This window comes from Sturnus vulgaris, chromosome 1 (assembly GCF_052056855.1).
Source record: "Sturnus vulgaris isolate bStuVul1 chromosome 1, bStuVul1.hap1, whole genome shotgun sequence".
NCBI lineage: Eukaryota > Metazoa > Chordata > Aves > Passeriformes > Sturnidae > Sturnus > Sturnus vulgaris.
Genome location: NC_142243.1, coordinates 64,003,167 through 64,023,823, shown reverse-complemented (window position 1 = coordinate 64,023,823; position 20,657 = coordinate 64,003,167). Strand labels below are relative to the sequence as shown.

The window sequence follows — 20,657 nt, the reverse complement described above, 5'->3', positions numbered from 1 at the left end:
GTTTTTTAGCTTCAGCAAAACTTAGAGAAAGTTCTGGAAAGTGATATGTTGACAAAACACTTGAGTGCCATGTGAATGGAAGGGATGTGTTGAGGAAGCATGTGGGCTTTTTGGTTTGACTCAGATACACTGTGGAGCTTAGGGTTCAGTCTGTTTTGACGTGATGTGATGGGATGGTGAGATGGGTGACCTGAGCCTTGGCAGAGCTCCACGTGGTAAAAGATCTCACATTCTCAGAGATCTTTCCATTGCTCTTTCCATTGCCAGTAGCAGTTTGGGGGGCAACCGGCCAAAAAGGGGTCATGTTTCACACCAGTAATCATACTGTAGCTCACGTAATAAATAAGCAAGTGGCAAAACTCTCCTTCCCCCTCTAGTCAGATAGACAGATACTACTTAATTTTGTCTTTATCTGTCTGTTTATCCAAGTTCAGGACACACGTTCCAGTTGGCAGGGAGCAATTGCATGCTGACTCATGCGCAATGAGGTTAAAAATTCGGGAAACTAGATAAACTGGAAACTTCAAAGGCATACACGTTGGGAGCATGGAGTTCATGTGAAGGTCACTTGAACCTAGATCCTAGAGATGTATTGATAGCTGAAGGGGTTTCTGGCCACTGCCCAGAAATAGATATCCTTGAGCAAATTGTGTCATCAGATGCTGGAGTCATTTGATGGTGGAACCCTTTCACGCGCACAGAGGAGTAGTGATGCAGCTTGTAGGAAATGTCAGCACGTTTCAGTTTTTCCTGGCTCTTCAGTCAAGGGAATGGTGAAGACAGAGTGGGACAGCAGCCATACACATGAGATGGTGTCAGCAGCAGCAAGTCTCATCCAGGGTGTTGCTCTCACAGTGAAGAATGAGCTCAATCAATCACAGATACTTACTGTGGACAACAAAGAAATAAGGAATAACCACATGGTCTCAAAAGTCACTTGTCTGAGTAATCCTGTAAATTTTTTTATTATTATAGAAAATGTGTCTGAATGCTTCAAGTTTATTCTTTCATGTCTTCCAGACTAAGTGGCTTCAAGCAGCTGTATCTGTGCAATCAAAGCTTTGTCTCTGAACTTTTACAACTAGCACAAGATTTCAAATAGTTTTTACTGTTGCTTTTCCAGTAGGACAGTCTGTCCAAACACACAGGAATTCACAGCCCTTACAAGAAATCTGAGAGTCTAATGAAGTGATCAGTGCCTAAAGACGGTGGAGGAAAGAAGTATGGTGGGTTGACCTTGGCTGGCTGCCAGGTGCTCACCAAGTGGCTCTGTCAATACCCCTCCTCAACAGGACAGGCAAAGAAAGTAAGATGAAAAAGCTCATGGGTCAAGATAAAGACAGTGAGATTACCTATCAGTTACTGTCACAGGCAAAACAGGCTTCACCTGGGGGAAGTATTTATTGTAAATTATCGTCAATTTATTGTCAATTTATTGTCAATTAAAAATAGAGATGTATAGTGAAAAACAAAGGTAAAACTGAAAACCATCTTTGCCTCCCTTCCCAAGCTCAACTTCACTCCTTCATTCCCAATTTCTGTTTCCTCTCCCTGAGTGGCACAGAGGGTCAGGGAATGGAGGCTTTGGTCTGTCCATAACAGCTCCTCTTTACCATTCCTTCCTTTCTGTACTGCTCTCTTGCTCCAGTGTGAGGTCCTCCCATGGCAGTCAGTCCTTCATGTACTGCTTCAGCATGAGTTTTCTCCACGAGGTTCAGTCCTTCAGGAGCAGCCTCCTTCAGCATGGGTCCCTGGCAGCCATTGTTCCTGTCTCACAGCTGCTGCAGTTTTTTTCCCCTTCTTAAGTATGTTGGCAGAGAGGTTCCACCAGCTTTGCTGATGGGCTCAGGTTTGCCCAGATCAAGGTCCATCTTGGAACCATCAGGAAATGGTTCTGTCAGATATGGTGTCAGCTTCTGGAATCTTCTCCACCCCTGCAGCCCAACCACTAGCCAGACCTTGATACATAAACCAATACAAGGGATGCCTTCAAAGTACTAATTTTATGGAGGGAATGCCTACCTCTTTTGGAAAATGATAATTTTTTGTCTCCTGTTGCTTTCCTGACCTCATGAAGAATTGGTTCATGTCTCAGATGGGTATCACAGGAAATGTGGGGGGTGCTGAGGGAAGAGGAGAATGTTCCTTTTAGGTCTGTTAAGGAAGTAAGATTACACCTTCAATGTGGAAGAAAATACAATTACATTTAAGGGAGGAATAGAGAGATAAATGGTTTCCAAATTGTGCCTTGTTGCTGGGAAGCTGATGTCAAGGCAGAAAATGAAAGGATAGCAAGGGAGACCTCTAAGTTTGAGCCTGACCTTCCTGGACAAGAGAAACAAGAAAAGGGACATGAGGGGGACAATGAGGTGGAAAAAAATAAAAATGCTGTTCAAAACTATCTGCCAAAAAGTCACAAGGAGTTGCCATAATGGGAAGTTTCTGTAAGTTGAGAAGTTGCAGTCATACAGTTGAAGGGTTTGTGTCTCAAAAAATAATGCAGAAGGAAGATTTAAAAGCATTTGGATCAAATTTACATCTTAAGATGAGAAATAACTAGAAGTAGCTATAGTACAGGTGGTGGTGTTGGCATCCAGCACAGAAGTAGAGGAAAAGAATTGTTCATGGAAGAAAAATTTGGAACTTGATTTAAACTGGCTGTGAGGTTCGTTACTCCAGTAGTCTGTGAAAATATGAGACAGATTAGAACTGAAGAAGATGGACCAGGAATATTTTACTCAGTTTCAGCTGCAGACTCACAGGTTCAGCCTACTAGAGTTTCCCAGAGGAAAGTAAAGTTGTGAAGACAAGGAGATGACGTGAATGTAATCAAAACCAGAGTGAAGTGCTGTCATGACTGCTGGTGGGTGGCTGTGCTGGGTGTGCTTTGTTTGACCTGCTTGCTCTAGAGAGATTTTTCAGGGATGTCAAGCTGCAGTTTTACTTGGAAGCTGTGTGTCTTAGACCTGGAATTACTTAAACTTATTAAATAAAACCCTCAGACCAACGATAATTTGAATAGGGGGAGGTGCCAGAGAGCACAAATTGCACAACCAGCTTCCATTCTGCTGAAAATAGTATCTGGCAGGTCTTTCCAATGGTTTTGGCTCAAAACGAACCTCGATCTGTCAGTTGTCAGCACTGTGCCTCCTTTTAATTACCTGAACTAAAATTACAGTTCATTTGCAAACACTGGAACTCAGAATAATTGCGTCTGTTAGACATAACTGTGGTAAAAGGCAGCTAAAAAGGCCTCACCATTCAGGCAAAGTGAGTCCCTCAGCTTTTGGCTTGCCCAGCTGAACAGCCAGAGAGGAAGCACGTGCCTGGCACTGATTCCAAAGTACCATAAGATCCATTTTGTGCTGGATTTTTACACCTGCTCACTGCATGGCATTCTTATTGTTAATTCAAGGTAAAGAGAGAAAAAGTAGCTCGAGAGTGTCATATTGATGGCAAACAGACCTAAGTCTACATGGCACTCAGTTCAATACTGCAAAAATGTATAGCTGAAGGAATGGACAAAATACATATGCTGCAAAAATGCTTATGAGAAGACAGCAACACATACACAGCACCTTTGATGTGGAAATAAAAATAGGTCAATTATGCCTGAGCCCTGCCACGCATAGACAGAGGCATGCCAGAAGGCATGCCAGGGATGGAGAGCAAATCTGTGGAGAAGTCTGTGTAGCAGCACAGTAGGCTGTGAGGAGGGCAGAAGAACATCTGGGGCACTTCCTGGCATGGAAGAGGGAAATAAAGTAAGTGAAAATGAGACCAGCTGTGTGGTGTCATAGCAAAAGTAGTGTAAAAGCAAAGACTAGAGATGAGGGTGGCTGGAGAGGCAATCAGGGACAGCATGTTGGGCAGTAGGCAGGTCATGGCACCAGCAGGAGCTGTACCAGGAGGTACAGCTACTCTGAGGGTGGTGCTGGGACTAGGAGGCATTTGACTGCTCACTGGTCCCTGAGAGGCTGAGATCTCAGGAGAGCAGAGTGCCACTTAAGGAGATCAAAAGAAAGGTCCTGGCCACTTGCAATTCAGATACTTACTCTCTGCTAGCACCCACTGTATTTCTGAATGTTTCGTTGCTCTCTTGCCCCATCTTCCCTGTACATGTCATGTCAGACTGCTTGGCTGGTGTTGGTCCTTCCTTAGTGTCTGACCATTGTAAATGTCTTTAAGATGTACACCGGTGTATCAGGACAGGCATAGAATCCCTCCCACTTGGTGGGATCCCCTTCCCTTGCTGGTGTCCACCTGAGGAAACACTGTTTGCAGCAAGACATCTGTAGGACCAGCTGAGAACAGTGCCCTGACTACTTGTGGCATCCCCAAATCCAAAAGTCTGCTGCTCCTGCAAAATCTGGCACTAGTACACCCATGCCACTCCATAAGTGCTAGCTGGTGAGATGGTGCCAGTGGATCGTGCCCAGGACTGCTGTGAGGAATGCTGTCCTCCAAGCAACAGAGCTTCCTCCTCGACTCTTTCATTGCCAGTCCAGCTTGCCCTTCCCCTGGAAGCTGATGGCATCTCTTCAGAGGACTGGACGGCTCTTAAGTCTGAATGATGAGACTTTGCCATAGTCTTCATCCCCTTCTTTGCACAGAAACCCATCCATTCCTTCTGAACGTCTTCAGAGATCAGTCAGTCGTCTCAGTGTCGTGAGGGCACTCACCAGGGAAGAAGGGTGGCAATGCAAGTTGAAAGCTTTCAAATTCTTTATTCCTCTGGGATTTGAATATGCATTGTTAGGGCCAAATAGGAGGGTAGACAGCCTTTGCAGAGCACCTCAAAGTGACGCCGCATTGCATCTGTGCCCTGCCTGTTGTGGACATGTTAAAGTAATCTGGGCTGTAACACAGGAATTATTGTTCAGGGTAATCTCACAACACATTAATCAAGTAATGGGTTCCTTTGGGAGGGTAGGGCTTGTTTCACCATTTTACTTGGAATATATGAATGTAAATACAGATTTATAGTGCAGCCAGTGCAAACTGTGTTGAAGCACAGACTGGAAGAATATAAAATGTACCCTGTGTATTGGCTATGAAATCCTAGATAATGTCTGTTCTACTCATATCTCAAGTGAACACAGGTCCACTAAAGAATATAGACTGTTTCAAACTCCTGTAGTAAAGTGGGATCACTTAATATATCTGAACGTTCCCATTATGCCCATTTCATAGAGGCAAGATTTAAGTGGTTGCCAGATGCTATACCCTCCTGAGTTTCCAAGTTTAGGGTTTTTTGCATTTGTATATTCTTCCCTCTTTCTGCAATCCATCATTTTGGAAAGTTATGCTAGTGGTTTGATTGTTTTGAGCTTGCAAACCCCTGACACTATGCTTGCAGTTCCCTGAGATGCAAAGGTAAATCCAGCCTTAGAAACCCCAGGGGATCTCTCTGGATGGGCAATGATGAAGGAAGATGCTACAAAAATGTCTTTGAAAAGTCTTTACAGCTCTCTGTGTTCCTCTTCCATGAGGAAAATTTGTATGTCATGGTCTGCAAGGCTCTATGGGTGAATAACTGAAGTTGCTAGATTTTCACAACTACTTTTTAGCTCTGCTTCTGTGTTAAAACAGACCTTTACAGTGCCTTTTTTATGTGGAAATCTTGTAGCTGGGTGTGGTGGGGAAGCCGCTTGGTGACTCATACTGCAGGGAATTCCCTGATGAATTAGAGTATTTTTACTTCTGGACTTGTGCGTAGTTTCCTTCAACGCAGGAGCGGCCGATAAGAGCAGGCTACAAAGGCCCATTCACCGTTCAGCTACCCCTTGTTAAAACGGGGTGTTTATGCTTTGCAGAGCTGAAAATCCACCCCCCATAACACATAGGTTCGCAGCATTTTCATCATTAGCAATCCCAGGTGCTCCGAGTTCCACGGCGACGAAAAAACACGGCAGGAGCGGACGGCGGTGAAGCACACATGGAGCAGGGATGGCTATAAATAACAGGGATGGGTCTGTAAATGTCAGGCTTCCTGACAAACCTGGTGTCTTCAGCTGGCAGTAGTGCTGATGGCCACCTGTCAGCGCAGCCTGTGTTCCTGTGCAGAACAGGCGGGAGCAGCTTCTCCTTCTTCCAGCACTGCCACTGCCTCTTTGGAGGAGGATGGATTTGAGGGTCATTCATCCAGCCCCTGCATGGTTCTCCCTTGAAGCCTTGGCTCTCTCGGGTTAATGGCTGCTGCTGCTGGCCGTGAGGGACCAGGGCACTCCACTGGAGACTCTGCAGGGCTTCTGCCCTGCCCTTCTGTGCATGGATGTTTTGGGCTTATTTCCATTTGGTAAAAAACCCCCACAAAACGTAAGACACCAGTAGAATACCTCGACCCAACTTTTTAGCTATATAAAGAACTGTCTTTCTTTTCAAAATATTGCACTATAAATCTTAAAAACGCCAAAACAAAGCCAGGCATTTGGTTTGGAGAAGACACTTCTTATTACTTCGTAAAAGTAAATAGTGAAATGAAAGGGAATGAAATAAGACCTTTGGAAAAGCCGTTTTCTCCCTTTTCCTTTGTGCCTCCTCCTCTCCTTCCTCTCCTGACTCCATCTCCCCCCCTCCCTGTATAACAACTGCCCATTTGGGTACGGTAATTCCAGAGAGCAAACTTTAACGGGAATGCCTGAAATGTGTCTGCTTCAGCTTTGTGTTATGTCTGTAATTTGAATTATTTGCATTTTGGAAAGGTATAAATTGCTCTGGTGTACTTGGGTTGGCTGGCGGCCAGGAGGGAGTTGCCTCGGGCCCAGACCAGGCGCGTTGCTGCAGATGTGGCAGGCGTACAATGGAAACTTTTGTGGGCGAGCAGCCCTCACTCCTCCAGCACACGCTGACAGGAGGCGGCATCCCGCCTGCTCACCAGGCTCCCTGGCGGATGGGCACTGGGGCAAAACCATTTTCTCCGGCATAGGCTGACTATCTTGAGGCTTAGGACTCCCACAAACCATTCCAAAGCCATTATTCTTTTTTTTTTCTTTCTTTTTTTTTTTTTTTTTTAATTTCAGCTGAACTGTTTAAACCTGCAAAACATGTTTACTGTAAAAGGTTGACGTAGTGGTCTAAGGTTTCCCTCCTGGAGCTGGTCCCAGTCCGTGGGCGTTGAGATTTCCCTCTTGGTTCACCAGACGTAATATGAGGAATTGTCTTTCTTTTTTTTTCTTTTTTTTTTCTTTTTTTTTCTTTTTTTTCTTTTTTTTCTTTTTTTTTTTTTTTTTTTCGGTCTCTTGCTTCATAACAACTTTTGCTCCCTGTGTTTTTGTTAAATGAAATGTCACCAGCTGTTAATGACTTATCTATTCCCTACTTCTTCCCTCTCTTCCCTTTTGCCTCAGTTGCTGATGGTCCCAAGGGAATTTCTTCGAGCAAAACCCATATTGTTCTTACTAGCTTCCAAAGACAAGCCACAGCCCCAAATTTTTATCTTCCTAATAGTTCAGATTACAGGATCTAAAATATTTTTGAACAAACTCCTTTTGTCATCATAAAAATTTCAAAAATGCTTAAAGGAAGTGCTGCGTGAAATAATTGAAAGATTAGCTGGAGATGGAGTAATTTTGAATTTTCCTGAAGTATCGGCAGGAAATAAAAACCAGAAACCTGAATCAAATCATTCGTCTTGCAAAGCACAAATTAAACAGAGCAAAAAACTTGAACTTCTGGTAATCCATTTACAAAGGCAAATTGAACACATGTTAACTACTAGACTGGACGTCTGTAGGTTTTAAAAAAACCAGCCCAGCAAACCCCTTCCAAAGCAGAAGTTCCTACACTTTGCAAAATCTGTGATAGTGTCAGCATTGTGCTGCTTTTATAACTGATTGAATTAATTAGAGGCAGGGAGGGAGTGCTCCAGAGGCTGGAGATAAAGGAGGCTGCTCCCAGACAGGGGATGTGTCCTGGCTTGCCAAATTTTGGTCAGGGTTTTCTACTGACAGCCCAGGGGAAGCATCTGTTGGATAAATTGTGAAGTGATCGCCAGTCCTCCCAAGAAGCCTACTTCAATTCTGGCACTCTCCAAAGGCATCGTTAAGGAGTCTCAAGCACAGTCTGGCTGCTCCTTCTCTCCCTGCAGCTGAACGTGGCAGTACCAATTAAAGGGATTCCTCTTCCAGTGTCACAAGTTAAAATGTAGGAAGAAACTGAGGGTAGATCTGCTAATTGTTTTCCTATGGAAAGACCTGCCAAATCCTCTGTGGTATTTGTGCTGCAGCCTTTGTGTTGTGCTTCTTTCCATACATTAAAAAGAAGGGGGGTTTGGGCATTAAAACAATCGCATGGGATAGTCCCTCAGCAGCATTCCTTGCACGGTAGGACAGCTGTACACAAAAATATTATTTACAGACATTTGTAATAAATCAGGCAGCTCTAAATGCGTCACCTCCATCCTGGCCATGAAAGCGAAAAGAAAAAGTGCATTCACTCTTTTACCTTTCAGAGGGCCTTCTTTATAAGGTAGGCCCAAGTCCATGTGATGAAGTTCAAAATAACTAATATTTGCATGTCCCAATGCTGCAATAAATGTACAAAAGAGATGACATAAAGTCTCAGTTTCCCCTTCATTTCGGTAACATCTGACCGTGGTGGGACTCATGAAGCTGCATGTGTCTGTACTGCCCAGCTTATCCAGCAGTCTGCTTATGGCCTTTCATTTGTATTTTTCTAGGCCTGCAGGATGAAACCTTACATTCTGTATTATTTTTCTTGTTTCTTTCCTATTGAGGTCTGAAGATGCAAGGAAATAAAAGCCCACCTTGTTTTCTAATTATTTCTGTATCAGTAATGTTCAGGAAAAATGACAGGACAAAGCCAGTTTCTTCCAAAAGACATGTTCCCAGAAAAAGTTATAGTTGTGGCTTAAATCTATGTTTGCTTGAAAGCAGAAATTCAGTAAATTTGGAGGACCCAACACACCACAAAAAGCAGCTCCAGAAGTGGGACCACTGTAGGTGAACAAAACCAACTTCAAAATGGAGTCTAAAGCTGTGTTTCCCAGCCTATGGCCTTGCCTTTTGACCCAAGTAGCAGACTTGGGTCCAAGCCAGACTGGGAGTATTATTAAAATCAAATCCTGCATGGCTGAGTAGCTTCCTTAATACTACCTTTCTTTTTGTATTGTTTAATATTAATATTGAATATGACTTACAGCCTAGGTAGTGTTCAAAAGGCATCATAGGTAGCAGTATTATTGTCTGAAAGTTCAGTGAATTGAGATGTAGAACAGTTGCATATTTTGTCCAGGCTAGTGGCAGAGCAAACTCCCAGTGGCTCTCCCCCATCAAGGTATCATGCACTCTGGATTGTGGCTCTTCCCTTCAGAAAAGCTGAAGGGGCTCCTGTCACAGGTTACCCAGATGATCTCTTAGTTGGCCAACACTTTGGGCAATGTGTTGTGAGAGGTCCTTTTCACATAGGCAGTGCCCCTTCAAAGAGATTGTTTTTGCAAAAGTTGTTCCTTTCTTGGCATGGGAAAGAAAAAAAGGAGGAACTAGATATCTTTTTCTTTTGTCTTTTAGATGGTCACCATGTGTGGGAAATGGAAGCCAAAACCGACAAAGAAATGTGCAAGCCAGTAAGTCTGTCTTAAATATTTTAACATCAAGATGAAAAATATATATTGCCTTCTCCAGCACTGTTACTAAAGAGGGATTTCCAAGGCTTTGGCACTGAAATAGAACAAGTACTTAGGCCTCCCCTCCTGGAAATCTTTCTTTAACGTGAGCATGGGGTAAAAATCCTTTGCTGGAAGCTATCCCAAAAGTAGGAGAGACCATTTGGAAAATATTTTTTCATTGTCCAAGATGGGCCAGTTCCATCTGCTCATCTTTTGTCTTGCTGGGTCAGTTCTTTCCGCTGCTCCCAAAGCAATTTCTGATCATTTTCCTTGGCTTTCCTCTATCTTCAGCAAAAGAAACATGAGTCCCCTCACAGGAGATCAGCCTCACTTTGGAGAAGTATGGCTCCCTCAGCCATGACTCTGAGTGGGAAGAACGTCCACTATTCCACGTCTGCAGGAATATGCAATACTTGCAAACCTGCAGGCAAACAATTTAAAGATCTCAGCTGAATTCAGGCCAAATGCTAAGAAGAGCATTCCCTGTTACTCTTTCAGAAAGCACCAAGGGAGGTGTTGATGGTCATAGCAGATTTGCTGTTCATGTGTAAGCTGATGCCCTAGAAGCTAAGTCATTCCTTAGCCCCGTGCTGGAGCATTTGGTTTCTGACAGTGGAAGATCTTCTTCAGCTTTTTTTCATGTTGCACTAGAGGTGCTTGCAACAGTGAATCTCCCATCCACAGAAGCTAGCTAGCATGCTTAAAACTTCCTGAGTTGTTATGTGAAAGCATATTTCACTGTGGAAAATGGAAATATTTGAGTAATGCTGTCCTAATGCCTTTCAAAGGAAATATTGTTAGGTTCAGGGATGACCTGCCAATGAGCCGTTGTGCTTTCTCCTGCTGAGTTAGAGATCACAATTTGATTGTGTCCCAGATTCTTGACAGAGGCAGGCTGGAAAGAGTCTTGTCCATATGCAGTATTATATTTGCTGTCCAAAGGGAAGAAGTGAAGGCTAGTGATTTTGTAAAGATCTGAGCCATGTTAAAATAATTTCCCTACTTCTAGAATCCTTGGCATGGGCACTGGGGTTGGTGGGAAGCCATCCTTGCCCACAAAGCCCACCAGTTTCCCTTAAGAGAGTGTTTCTCTTCCTTCTTGGGGGTTAACTTCAATACTATTGTACAGCTAGACTGCCTTAGCTCTGCCTTGACTTTCTGATTTGTTGCTTTTGCAGAATTCATTGGTGGTCGAGATACCACCTTTCCGCAATCAAAGAATTACCAGCCCTGTTCAGGTCAACTTCTATGTCTGCAACGGGAAAAGAAAGAGAAGCCAGTACCAGCTTTTCACCTATCTTCCTGCTAATGGTAACAAAACAAATTCCTTATCTCTGCTAGTAAAAATGAGAGATAATGATGATACATGGTTCTAATAATTCTTTAGTAATTCGAATATTTTGGAAGTGTGCCTGGTTCTATGAGAGTGAGAATAAATCCAGGAGAGCTGCCTTTGTCTCTGCTGCCCACACAAGAGACCACCTCTGCAGATTATTTCCATTTGCACTGGTGGCAGAGACCTGTTGAAACAATGACTTCTGCTTTTGGGAGCTGAAGAGCCACAGCATGAACTCAGATGTTTGTGAAGGCACTGAGCTTTCTGCTAAGTTGCTGCCAACCCTTGGTCTGATGTTCTCACCCCAGAGGGTAAATTGCATTCAAATAACACTTCTGAAATCATACCACAATATTTTTGAGCACGCTGGAGGCATCAGCATCTCTGAGCTGGAGGTGGTGTGTGGATTCTCCTTGCAGTCATCTTTCACCTTGCTGCCTTGCATAAGGTGAATATTGAGATGGACAATGTGGGTAGAGATTAGAGTGCTCCAGGTAAAATGCTTCATGGATGGGAAATGTTCAGAAACGTGTGCTAGTTTGTTTTTTTTTTAGCTTATATTGGTAGCTGTGAAGTGACAATAAGGTCACTCATGATAGCTGAATTCCAAGCAGACTTGTATGAAGATTTTAATAGCTAGTAAATTTAGATTTTTAAAAATTATTATTTGAAATGGCCATAATACTGAGAACACTCTTTGCGGGAAATTAGGAAAGAGAAGAGTTGTTGTTTTGTTTTTGTTGTTTGGGAAGGAAGAGGAATTAGAAAAAATTATTAAGCTATGCTTTTTTGTAGACTTTCCAAGCAGAAATAATCCTTCTGTGGGAAATGCCAACAAAACAATATTCAGGTCGTGTCACATGACTTGAAGCAACATGCTAACTTTTTGTAGGTGAAATCCCATAAAGTACACATTTGGAATTTCCCTCGGTTAGTGTGCGTGCACTTTTATCAGGACTTAAATTAAAAATAAGAGTACAGGAAACTTGACATGGCAACAGAGTGCTTATTGCATATGTTCAGTGTAGCCACGCTTCACTGAATCAGCCTACTTATGCAAACTTCATTCCCAATGGGGATGTCTGTGTATATTTAACGACTGTTCATCTCTTAAATTGGAAAGAAAAAGAGTTGTTATTCTCTTTCAAAACACTTTTCAGCAACAAAAATCGGTTGTAGAGGCAATCAGGTATTGCCTTGTCACCCAAGTTATCCTCATAAATATTTAAGATTCAGGCCTTTTCTTAACTGCTGTTTATTAAGCAGCATCTTCCCTCCAGCCTATACATTGGCCCTTTTTACCATTGTATTCTAAACCCTGGGAATAGTGTCCACTCCTGCAGAGTTGGTTTATGCTATCACTATTCTGTGATAATGTGTTTGGAACATTTAATGTTTCATTTGATGTGAAGAGATGGGAATGCATACCTAGTGACAGCAGACCTAGTGACAACAGAGAACCAGCCTAGGCTTTATTCTGCAAAGACATCTTTAATTATGGTAATTGTTGAAAACATTAGGAATCTTGTTTAGTCTGCTATACCAATTTAAATTCTAGTGAAATCTTTTCATTTCAGTGTAAGGAAACCTGAAATAAAATATGTAACACCAGGGTAGGGTAAAGGAAAGCAGGTATTCCTAGTAAATATTCCTTCTATTCTTGTTTGGTTCTTCACTCACATTCTCTTAATACAGATGTATAAGTGCATAAAGATAATTGAAAAACATGCTGTGCTCTTTGCAGCCTCTCCCATAATAGTGGTAAAAGTGAATATGTTTCTGCAATCATCAGAATAAATAATATAGTATGTTTCTATTATGTTTGTGTTGTAATGCCTGTGTTACAGCTGTAAGGTGTTGCCCTTCTGTGGCTGGTATTTTTTTCCATCATGCCTTTCAAAGATAGATACAATCATCTCAACTATGTATTTAGAAACCATGTACAGTGATTGAATCAGTCATTTATGTTGCTGTATTTCTAGGAGTCATCTTAGGCTTCATTTGATTTCAGTCACAACATTCTTTTTCTGTTTCAAGGCATTGTGGAAAACCAAAGTTTAGGTCATGCACAAAAAATTACCTGAATCTAGAACCACTGGGTGATCAGTATAAAAAAATGTAGATGAGATAATCATGATTTTGGCCCAGGTAATACTTTGTCTGCTGTTTAAACAAATCCCACAAATAGAGAAGGTGTAAGGTTTTGACAAGCAAATGTCAGAGTGATCATGAAGTGTAAGATGTGGTTTTACACAAATGAGACAGTATCCTGTAAGCTGCTACTTCTTCTGTGCTTTAGGACTAATCAAATGCTACATTTCAGTGCCTACCATAGTTTTGCAGGTATTTCTGTGTGAGGGAGCCTTTTAAAGCTCCATATGCACATCAGACATATATTTTACAGCTCAACTGGACTGTGCCAAAGCAAAATACCAAATGTAGACTAAAGCCTAAATATTGTGTGAGCCTCCTGGCTGTGCTCCTGGGGCGGGTGTGGGCACACACAGACCAGTGGGAGAGCCATGTGCTCGCTGTGCAGCTCCCACCCCCACCGTGGGGCAGTAGGGGGTTTTTCCTTGTAGCTCCTATTTCTCCTCATTCCCTAGGGGAAAACAGCCAGTGGATCCAGGGACACGTGACCTCACGCATCCCACCTCCCATGGATGGTCCCATAGCATCCCCATGGAGTACAGCTCTGTGACATGCAGCCAGCTCAAGCTGCCATCTCCTGCAGTGTTATTTCGATGCCACAGGGCTTCTCCCGTGCTGTGGAGATGTGGCAGGATTGTACCTTCCCTCTGTTAGCTCAGGTGTTTGGCAGAGCAGGGACTTACTTGGTGAAGATGAGTTTCTGATTCAGAAATAAAAAAAAAAAAACTGCTGTAAAAATCTTACTGCTCTGTAAATGAAAAGTTTCAGTAACAAAGCAAAACAGAAAGTAGATGCTTTGCAAAAGGAGCCAAGGTCTTGAAAACAGGCTTGCTTAAGTCTTTGGCTTGGGATAGACTGTAAACCTAAGTACTCATAATCCACTTTTAATTGCAATTTTGATTTACTGCTCTGCTAAATTTGAGCAACTCCTGAATCCTGTATTAGCCTATATTGTACAAAAATGACTGTAATGTCATTTTTTTTAGTATTACTTCAATGATACACATCACTGAGCAATTTCATATCAGTTTTGTCCTGGAGCCTGCGGGCTGTAGGTTCTTGAGACGCCTCCACAGACATGCCTGGCACAGAAATATAAGTAGTCTCCATGCCATTCTGGCACAGGTTAATTCCTGCAGCTCATGTGGTAAGTACTGATGCACTTTGCATTGCCACATCCCATCAGAATTTGAGGAGGGAGGCTCTGGAGCAGACACTGCAGTCAGGAGTCTGAGCAGAGCATGATGAGCTTTGGATGTTCAGCTTTTAAAGTGCCTCCACTGCTGCAGCTCTGTGCAGGGGGCCATGCAGCTCCGTTTTGTGTAGCAGAACATTTTGGAAAACTGCATTTCAGGTTTAAAACTAACTCGGAGAGTCTGAAGAAGAACACAGGCGTGTATGCTGTGGTTCCAAATCCTGTGTTTTCATCCAAGAAAGCTGAAGGAGTTCTCCTGCTCAGAAGACTTTAAACAATGAATGATAAGGATTAGATGTCTGTCTGTTTAGATTTCTTCTAAGTAGGTACAAAAAAAATAGAGGAAATGTGTTCAAGAACTTATTTTTGCTGATAGGAGTGAATGCTCTCTCTGTTTTCTGTTATCCAACAAGTACTGATATCAAGAATGTTGAACACAGGAAAGCTTTTCTTTGAATTTTATTTAGACATACAGTGATATTTGACTAGCCAAAAACAGGCTAGTTTGTCCAGGAAATATTTAATAAAAAGGAAAAAGGAAAGTTGATGTGTTTCTTCTACTGTAATGAAAAAATATGCTTTTGCAAAGAGTTGATAAAGTATTTCCAGTTTCTCTTTCTGTCAGGCTTCTTAATTGTCAAAGCATTATTAAAAGATCATTTCATTGCTTCTAGTATTTATTAAAATGGTGTTGATGCTCTGGGTAACTTTTACTTTGAGATGTGATTCGCTCCCCACAAGGCCAGATTTCCATCTGCACAGCCTTCACTCTCAGACAGCTTTTCTGCAATTCCTTTGCCTCTCTGCAGTCATCTGCACAAGTCTCTGAGATGTTGAGCTCCTCTGAAAACCTGGCCACAGTGCCTTGGTGGGCATGGAAGTCCTTTGAATCTGTGGGTAGGGAGTTGTGCTGAGAGCCTGCCTCTGGTCACTAGATGTGCCTCAGTATTGTGGTTTACAGCCCAGTGGCACAGAAGTGAAACTCTTAACATTGTAGAATAGACTCATAGGATATCTCAAGTTGGAAGGGACCCATTAGGATCATTAGGTCCAACTCCCCACTCCTCACAGGACCACCCCTTGGTGTACCTCTGAAAAGGGTGAGTGCTGCCCAGGGCACATTGTTGTTAGCATTCTCCTGACTTACTCTAAAATCTCTGCTCTAAAATTATCCCCTGCCCACCACACAGATGGGTGCAACAACACTTTTCTCATGGATGCATTGAGCAGCCATGCCTCTGTTTCACCTCAGCCCTTCTGCCCACACCTCACTCTCTGAGTTAAAAGATGACATCAGCCCCCTTAGCAGAAATGAGGATGCAAAGTGTTGCCACTCTAATGTGACACAGCATGTGGCTTGTGCTGATTGTCTCCTGACACCTCTCACTCTCAGTATTTGTTGAATTTTCCTGCTTGAGGTTGGCAAAATGATTAGCCCTGTCCTCTATGCAAAACGATGGTGATTGTAATGTTGTGCAGGGACTGTAATGGTGGCTGGTGCAATACAACCTCAGCAGTGACTCAACAAGGGACGGAGCGTGGCTGAGCCAGGCCTGGAGCCTCGGACCTGCTGGGGGTGTTTTCATCCCCAGGAGCATCTGGATGTACAAAGTCAGCACATGGCAGGACAGGGCAACAGAAGGGATGGGGTGAAAGGTTGGCCCCGGGGGAAAATAGGAATCCCAGTTACTAATTTTTACACTATACACTGATACGGTTTATTTCATTTGTTACTTTTGACATTTAACAGAGTAACTAAAAGCAGATGAGGTTTTGTCAGAGTCCTGTTCTCGTTTATGACAATCACAAAGTTCATCACCACTGGGTGTATCAGCCCCTCCACTCCCATTCAGGAGCCATGGGAGGTCTGTGGAAGAGCAGAGGAGGCATGTGTTGCATCACCAGCATTGCACCCTCAGGTGCTGGGTACCCACTGGAGCTGCCCACGCTTCATGCACTGCCCGCACTTCATCCAGGTGACATCCATCTTCAGCAGTCAGACAGAGCCCAGCCAGCTGCATCTGACCTGCAGACAGTCTGTCTTGATCTGTATGGAGAAGCATATGGAGAACACTGGCTCTCTGTGGTGCTCCATCTTCACCTGGAAGGCCAGGAAAAAGCATCACCTGTGTGATGGCCCTGAGAAAGGCAAGGGTGGACAAGCAGTATGTAGAAGCCCATGGCTGTGTCTGACCATCAGCAGTGATCACCCCTAATAGTTAACTTCCAGTGCATACAATTGTATTTTGTCAGTACCTCAATTTTCAAATATTCCCCATCAGATAAAAAAACCCAGCCTGTAGTTTTGGTCATTGAACTCCTCTGCATGAGCATTTTGAGGACTCCTTGTCTTGCTTCCCAGTGATTTCATGTGCAAGCTGGGATAAAGTCAGCACTGGCAGTCTAATGTTGTGCAGCATCATAAAAAAGACTTCAGCGCAGTGGATTTTAACATCTGACAGAGGTGACATAGAAAGCCTTGGCTGGTGCAGACTGGGTGTTGTGCACAGTTAAACTTCCAGTTGAAGGCAGTCGTGGAGCCAGGTGCTGCATCACACTGTGGAAGCAGCAGTAGAGCAGCCCAAGTGAGCATACCACAGCACTTGATTTTCCTATTCAACACCATAGGATTTAATAAAATGTTATGGTGGAAAAATTTGCCTTTAAAGAATTTTTATCTCTTAAAAGAAAGCTAATGCATAATCTTCTGTACTAGCACTACCCAAAATTCACTCAACCTGCTTTTTACTTCTTGCCATCTGGTTTAGCAGGGCATGCAACAAGCTACCAAATATAATCTTCTGTCTCATAGATATGTGTAGAATAACCTAATAGATTAACAGCTGTTGAAAAGCATTTAGCAAATGAGTTAACTGGAAAGCACTTCCCAATCAGATAATGTCACTGTCCGAGATTATGTGATGAGGTGTATGCACAAGGTTTCCATGTCCCCGGAGCTATTCTTGTGTAAAACTGTACATATTCATCTGAACCTGTAAAAATCTATACACAAAACCCAAAAAGAGCAGACAGACAGGCATATCTTAGAGTTAGCCCTCCTGATGAGCAGCAGCAGTAGTAGTGTACTAGCAAGAGAGGGTGAGTTCAGATACTTGTGCAGATAAAAGTTGCACACACACGTGTACTCCCTGCAGTGTCTTGATAGCAAGAGGCTTCCTTTGTGTCTGAGTCACCACGTGCTGGATTTAGTAACTAAAAGGAAAGGCTTGGTAGCAGCTTGACCTTTAAAAATGTTTTGGTTTAATAGGTGCCTTGGGGAAGCACCAAGTTCACAGACAGCATCTGCACAGGTCCCTGTAGCTGACGGTCTCACAAGATCCCTGGGACTGAGTGCTCATCCCTTGTCACTGAGATTGCCACTGCTGCACATATATTGGCAGGGCGTTTCAGAAAGTTTTGCTCAGCCACTGTTGTTGGGGTGTTGCTGAAGCAGGGATTATGTTTTGTGAGGGCAGCCAGCCCCTTGCCTCTCCCCAGCACTGGCTGCTCCACAGTGAGAACAAAGGGTGAGGCTTCAAGATCCAGCAGCAGCAGCCAGGATTTTGTCTTTGCACAGATCCAGAGTGGCTAAACTGTACATGGAGATGTGTCCACATCCCAAATTAGTCTCTGGCCGACCAGCAGCAAAGCAGTGACAGGAGCTGGGGTGACCTGTGCAGTGTCTTCTGAAGGTGTGTGCCAGTATCAAAACTGACTGACAAGGAAGGATTTCAAAGACACAAACAGCTTTTCAGAGCTCAACTCAGTAATGGAGATTTAGATACCTGACTCCTCAGCTCTCCTTGAAAGTCTCATCCCAAATTCTTACCAATTGCCAGACATTTAGTCCAGAAGTTGAAGAAATGTGTGTGTGCACATGATGAAAAAAGTAGTGTTTTGATTTTCATACTCTTAACTAAAATCTGCGTGCAGGTGCCAGGGAACTACATCATAGTCTGCACCATAAAAGGGAGCTATTTTGCTGGATAGGTTCAATCAAACTTAAGGGTAAAATAAATATATTTTAATATATTTTAGTGCCATAATGTGTACACTGATAATACTACATGGAAATGGGGATTTGATAGTTAAATGTTAATCAGGATAGACATCTGTTTAATTGATAAGATTTTATTTTTTCAGTTCACATATTTTAATACCCCCTCTCAAAAAAAAGTTTAAAAACCCAACTGGATTGCTGAAGTGCAAAAGCAAACACACACTTGTTAGAATTGTCAAAAAATATATATAGTTTATATCTGAGCACTTTCTGACTCCCTTTACTGAATGTGCATGATTTATTATTTTACTTCTAGTCTTGATATATTAACTTTTTACCTGCTAGAAAGGCCTTTCATTTAAATGTGGGCTTGCAAAACTGGCTGAAATATTTCTCCCAGATTCAGACATACACAGAAGGACCATTGTCTTCCACCAGTGCCTTGGTATGATGTCATAACCCTGATCTCTCTGAGTAAGAAGCTTTGATTTATAGCTAGGGCTGCTGCCAATACGTGGTTCTCAGAACTTCATATTAAATTAGATGACATAATGACATGAGTTCAGAGTCTAAGAAGGCATCATCAAACCATTGAAAACCAATTAGAAATTAATTTGCTTATCAGACTAATTTAGAACAGTGACCTCTGTCATATTTTAATATTCAAAATCGAGGACTGTTTAAAACTGTCTGTCAGCTGACCTAATGCACTGTGAAGTAACAGGCATTTAAAACTTCGCTGTATCAAACTTGCTTTCTTTTTTACCTTTTTAGGGCAAGGGCCAGATCCTTCAGCACTCTTAAATGAATAATATTGCTTCTGAGCATACATAGAAAGAGTATCATCTTTTGTGTTTACAATTTCACAAATTCTGGCCTCATTGCTGCAGTTTATTATAGACGAATCTCAGCATATGGCAAATTCAGTCACAGTTTTTTGGTTTTTGTTCTAGCCAGCTGAGAGTCTTCAAGATTGGGTGCTACCTCAGCACCATGGAGCAGTTCTGAGACAGAGCAATTGTTGCTATTTGGTATGGCTCTGCTGGATTTAAGAAGGGACTGTTTCTGCTGGAAGTGCTCGCAGGTTCTGAACAGTGGTAGGGCTTTGAAGTTAATTGCCAGCCCAGGCCTTCTGTGACTGACTAGGAGTGTCTCTTTTAGCTGGCAGGATTTTACCAAGTCATTCAAGATTTGAAATATTTGAGCTAGAATTTAGTTAGGCTAATACTGTTCTCTGTTAAATACTAATCCTGAGAAAATTAGTGGTACTGTCTGTATCACATTGCATCTCCCTGTGTGAAATACTCACTTGTGGAAGTCAGTCACGATGGAAATGGATGTGTGTTAGCTTACCATGCCTCCACAGGGATGTATAACAGGGCTCTTTTTCAGTCCTGGGATGGTAAAGACTTGCAGTTCATGAAGCATGAGGCAGTAGATCAGTGGTAACACAAGCACCCCGCTGGCCAGTGAACAGTCCTGCCTCTGTGTTGTCTTGTGCAGAAGGTTCCCCTCTGAACTGCCCAAGGTTCTCCTATGCAGAGCCCTGATTTGGACTTGATCCTTGAAGGTCCCTTCCAAATCAGGGTATTCTATGATTTTCTTATCTAGGAGAAAGCAGTGAAGGTGGGTACTAAGGTTTGAATCCTGTTCTAAGTCAGGTGCAGCTGCCCACCACATCTCAGTCCCAGAAGTCAGTGAGACAGTGGGCGAGGGTGGGTTAGCTCCTTGTAGCCTCATTACAGTGTTTGAGTGACACCACAGACACTGTGATGGCAAGTGGGTAGCCAGTGAATACAGTTAGAGGCTGTTCCTGCATTGGTTTGGGGAGTGTGCCTTGAAATACCCATAGTTCTTACTTCAGGCCCCCTAAAGTCCTTTGAAAGGTGGAAGAAGACAGTTGCCCTTTCAAAGAACTAATATAAGGTGATTTACTCCAACTTTTGACACAATCAGAGTATTTTCAAGATGACCAGATCAGACCTCCAGGTAGTTTGAGTTGAGTTTGCAAACATTGGCAAAAATTTTTGGCCTTTGTTATGCCGTTTGTTGAAGATACATAGGCTGGGGAGAAGCAGGTAATGGGACAGAGTAGCATAAATAAACCATTAACTGATGTAATGTAGCAATTTGTGGTATTGTGTCCTCCCCAAGTCAAGTACTACAGTTATTCATGTAAAATAAATACTGAAGTTGAGGTCTGGCCGGAAGGGGGAATGTTAATGTCTTATGTTTCTTCTGACATGCTCAGCTTTACAGGTCTGATTCCAGATAATCTGGATCATTAGTAATGGTTTCTTCATGGGAAAAAAAAAAAAAAAAAAAAAAATCCCACAGACCTTCCTTC

At 42.8% G+C, this 20,657-nt stretch overlaps 1 protein-coding gene across 6 annotated transcripts in view; it reads left to right on the top strand.

Annotated features, from left to right (window-relative positions):
• NFATC1 (nuclear factor of activated T cells 1) overlaps positions 1 to 20,657 on the top strand; it is a 109,350-nt gene that overhangs the window by 53,786 nt on the left and 34,907 nt on the right. For all 6 annotated transcript variants that reach the window (XM_088168475.1, XM_014877722.2, XM_088168483.1 and 3 more), the window contains 2 exons: positions 9,531 to 9,586; positions 10,807 to 10,939. In XM_088168475.1, the coding sequence (XP_088024601.1) occupies positions 9,531 to 9,586; positions 10,807 to 10,939 (189 nt within the window). The remainder of the gene's footprint in view (positions 1 to 9,530; positions 9,587 to 10,806; positions 10,940 to 20,657) is intronic.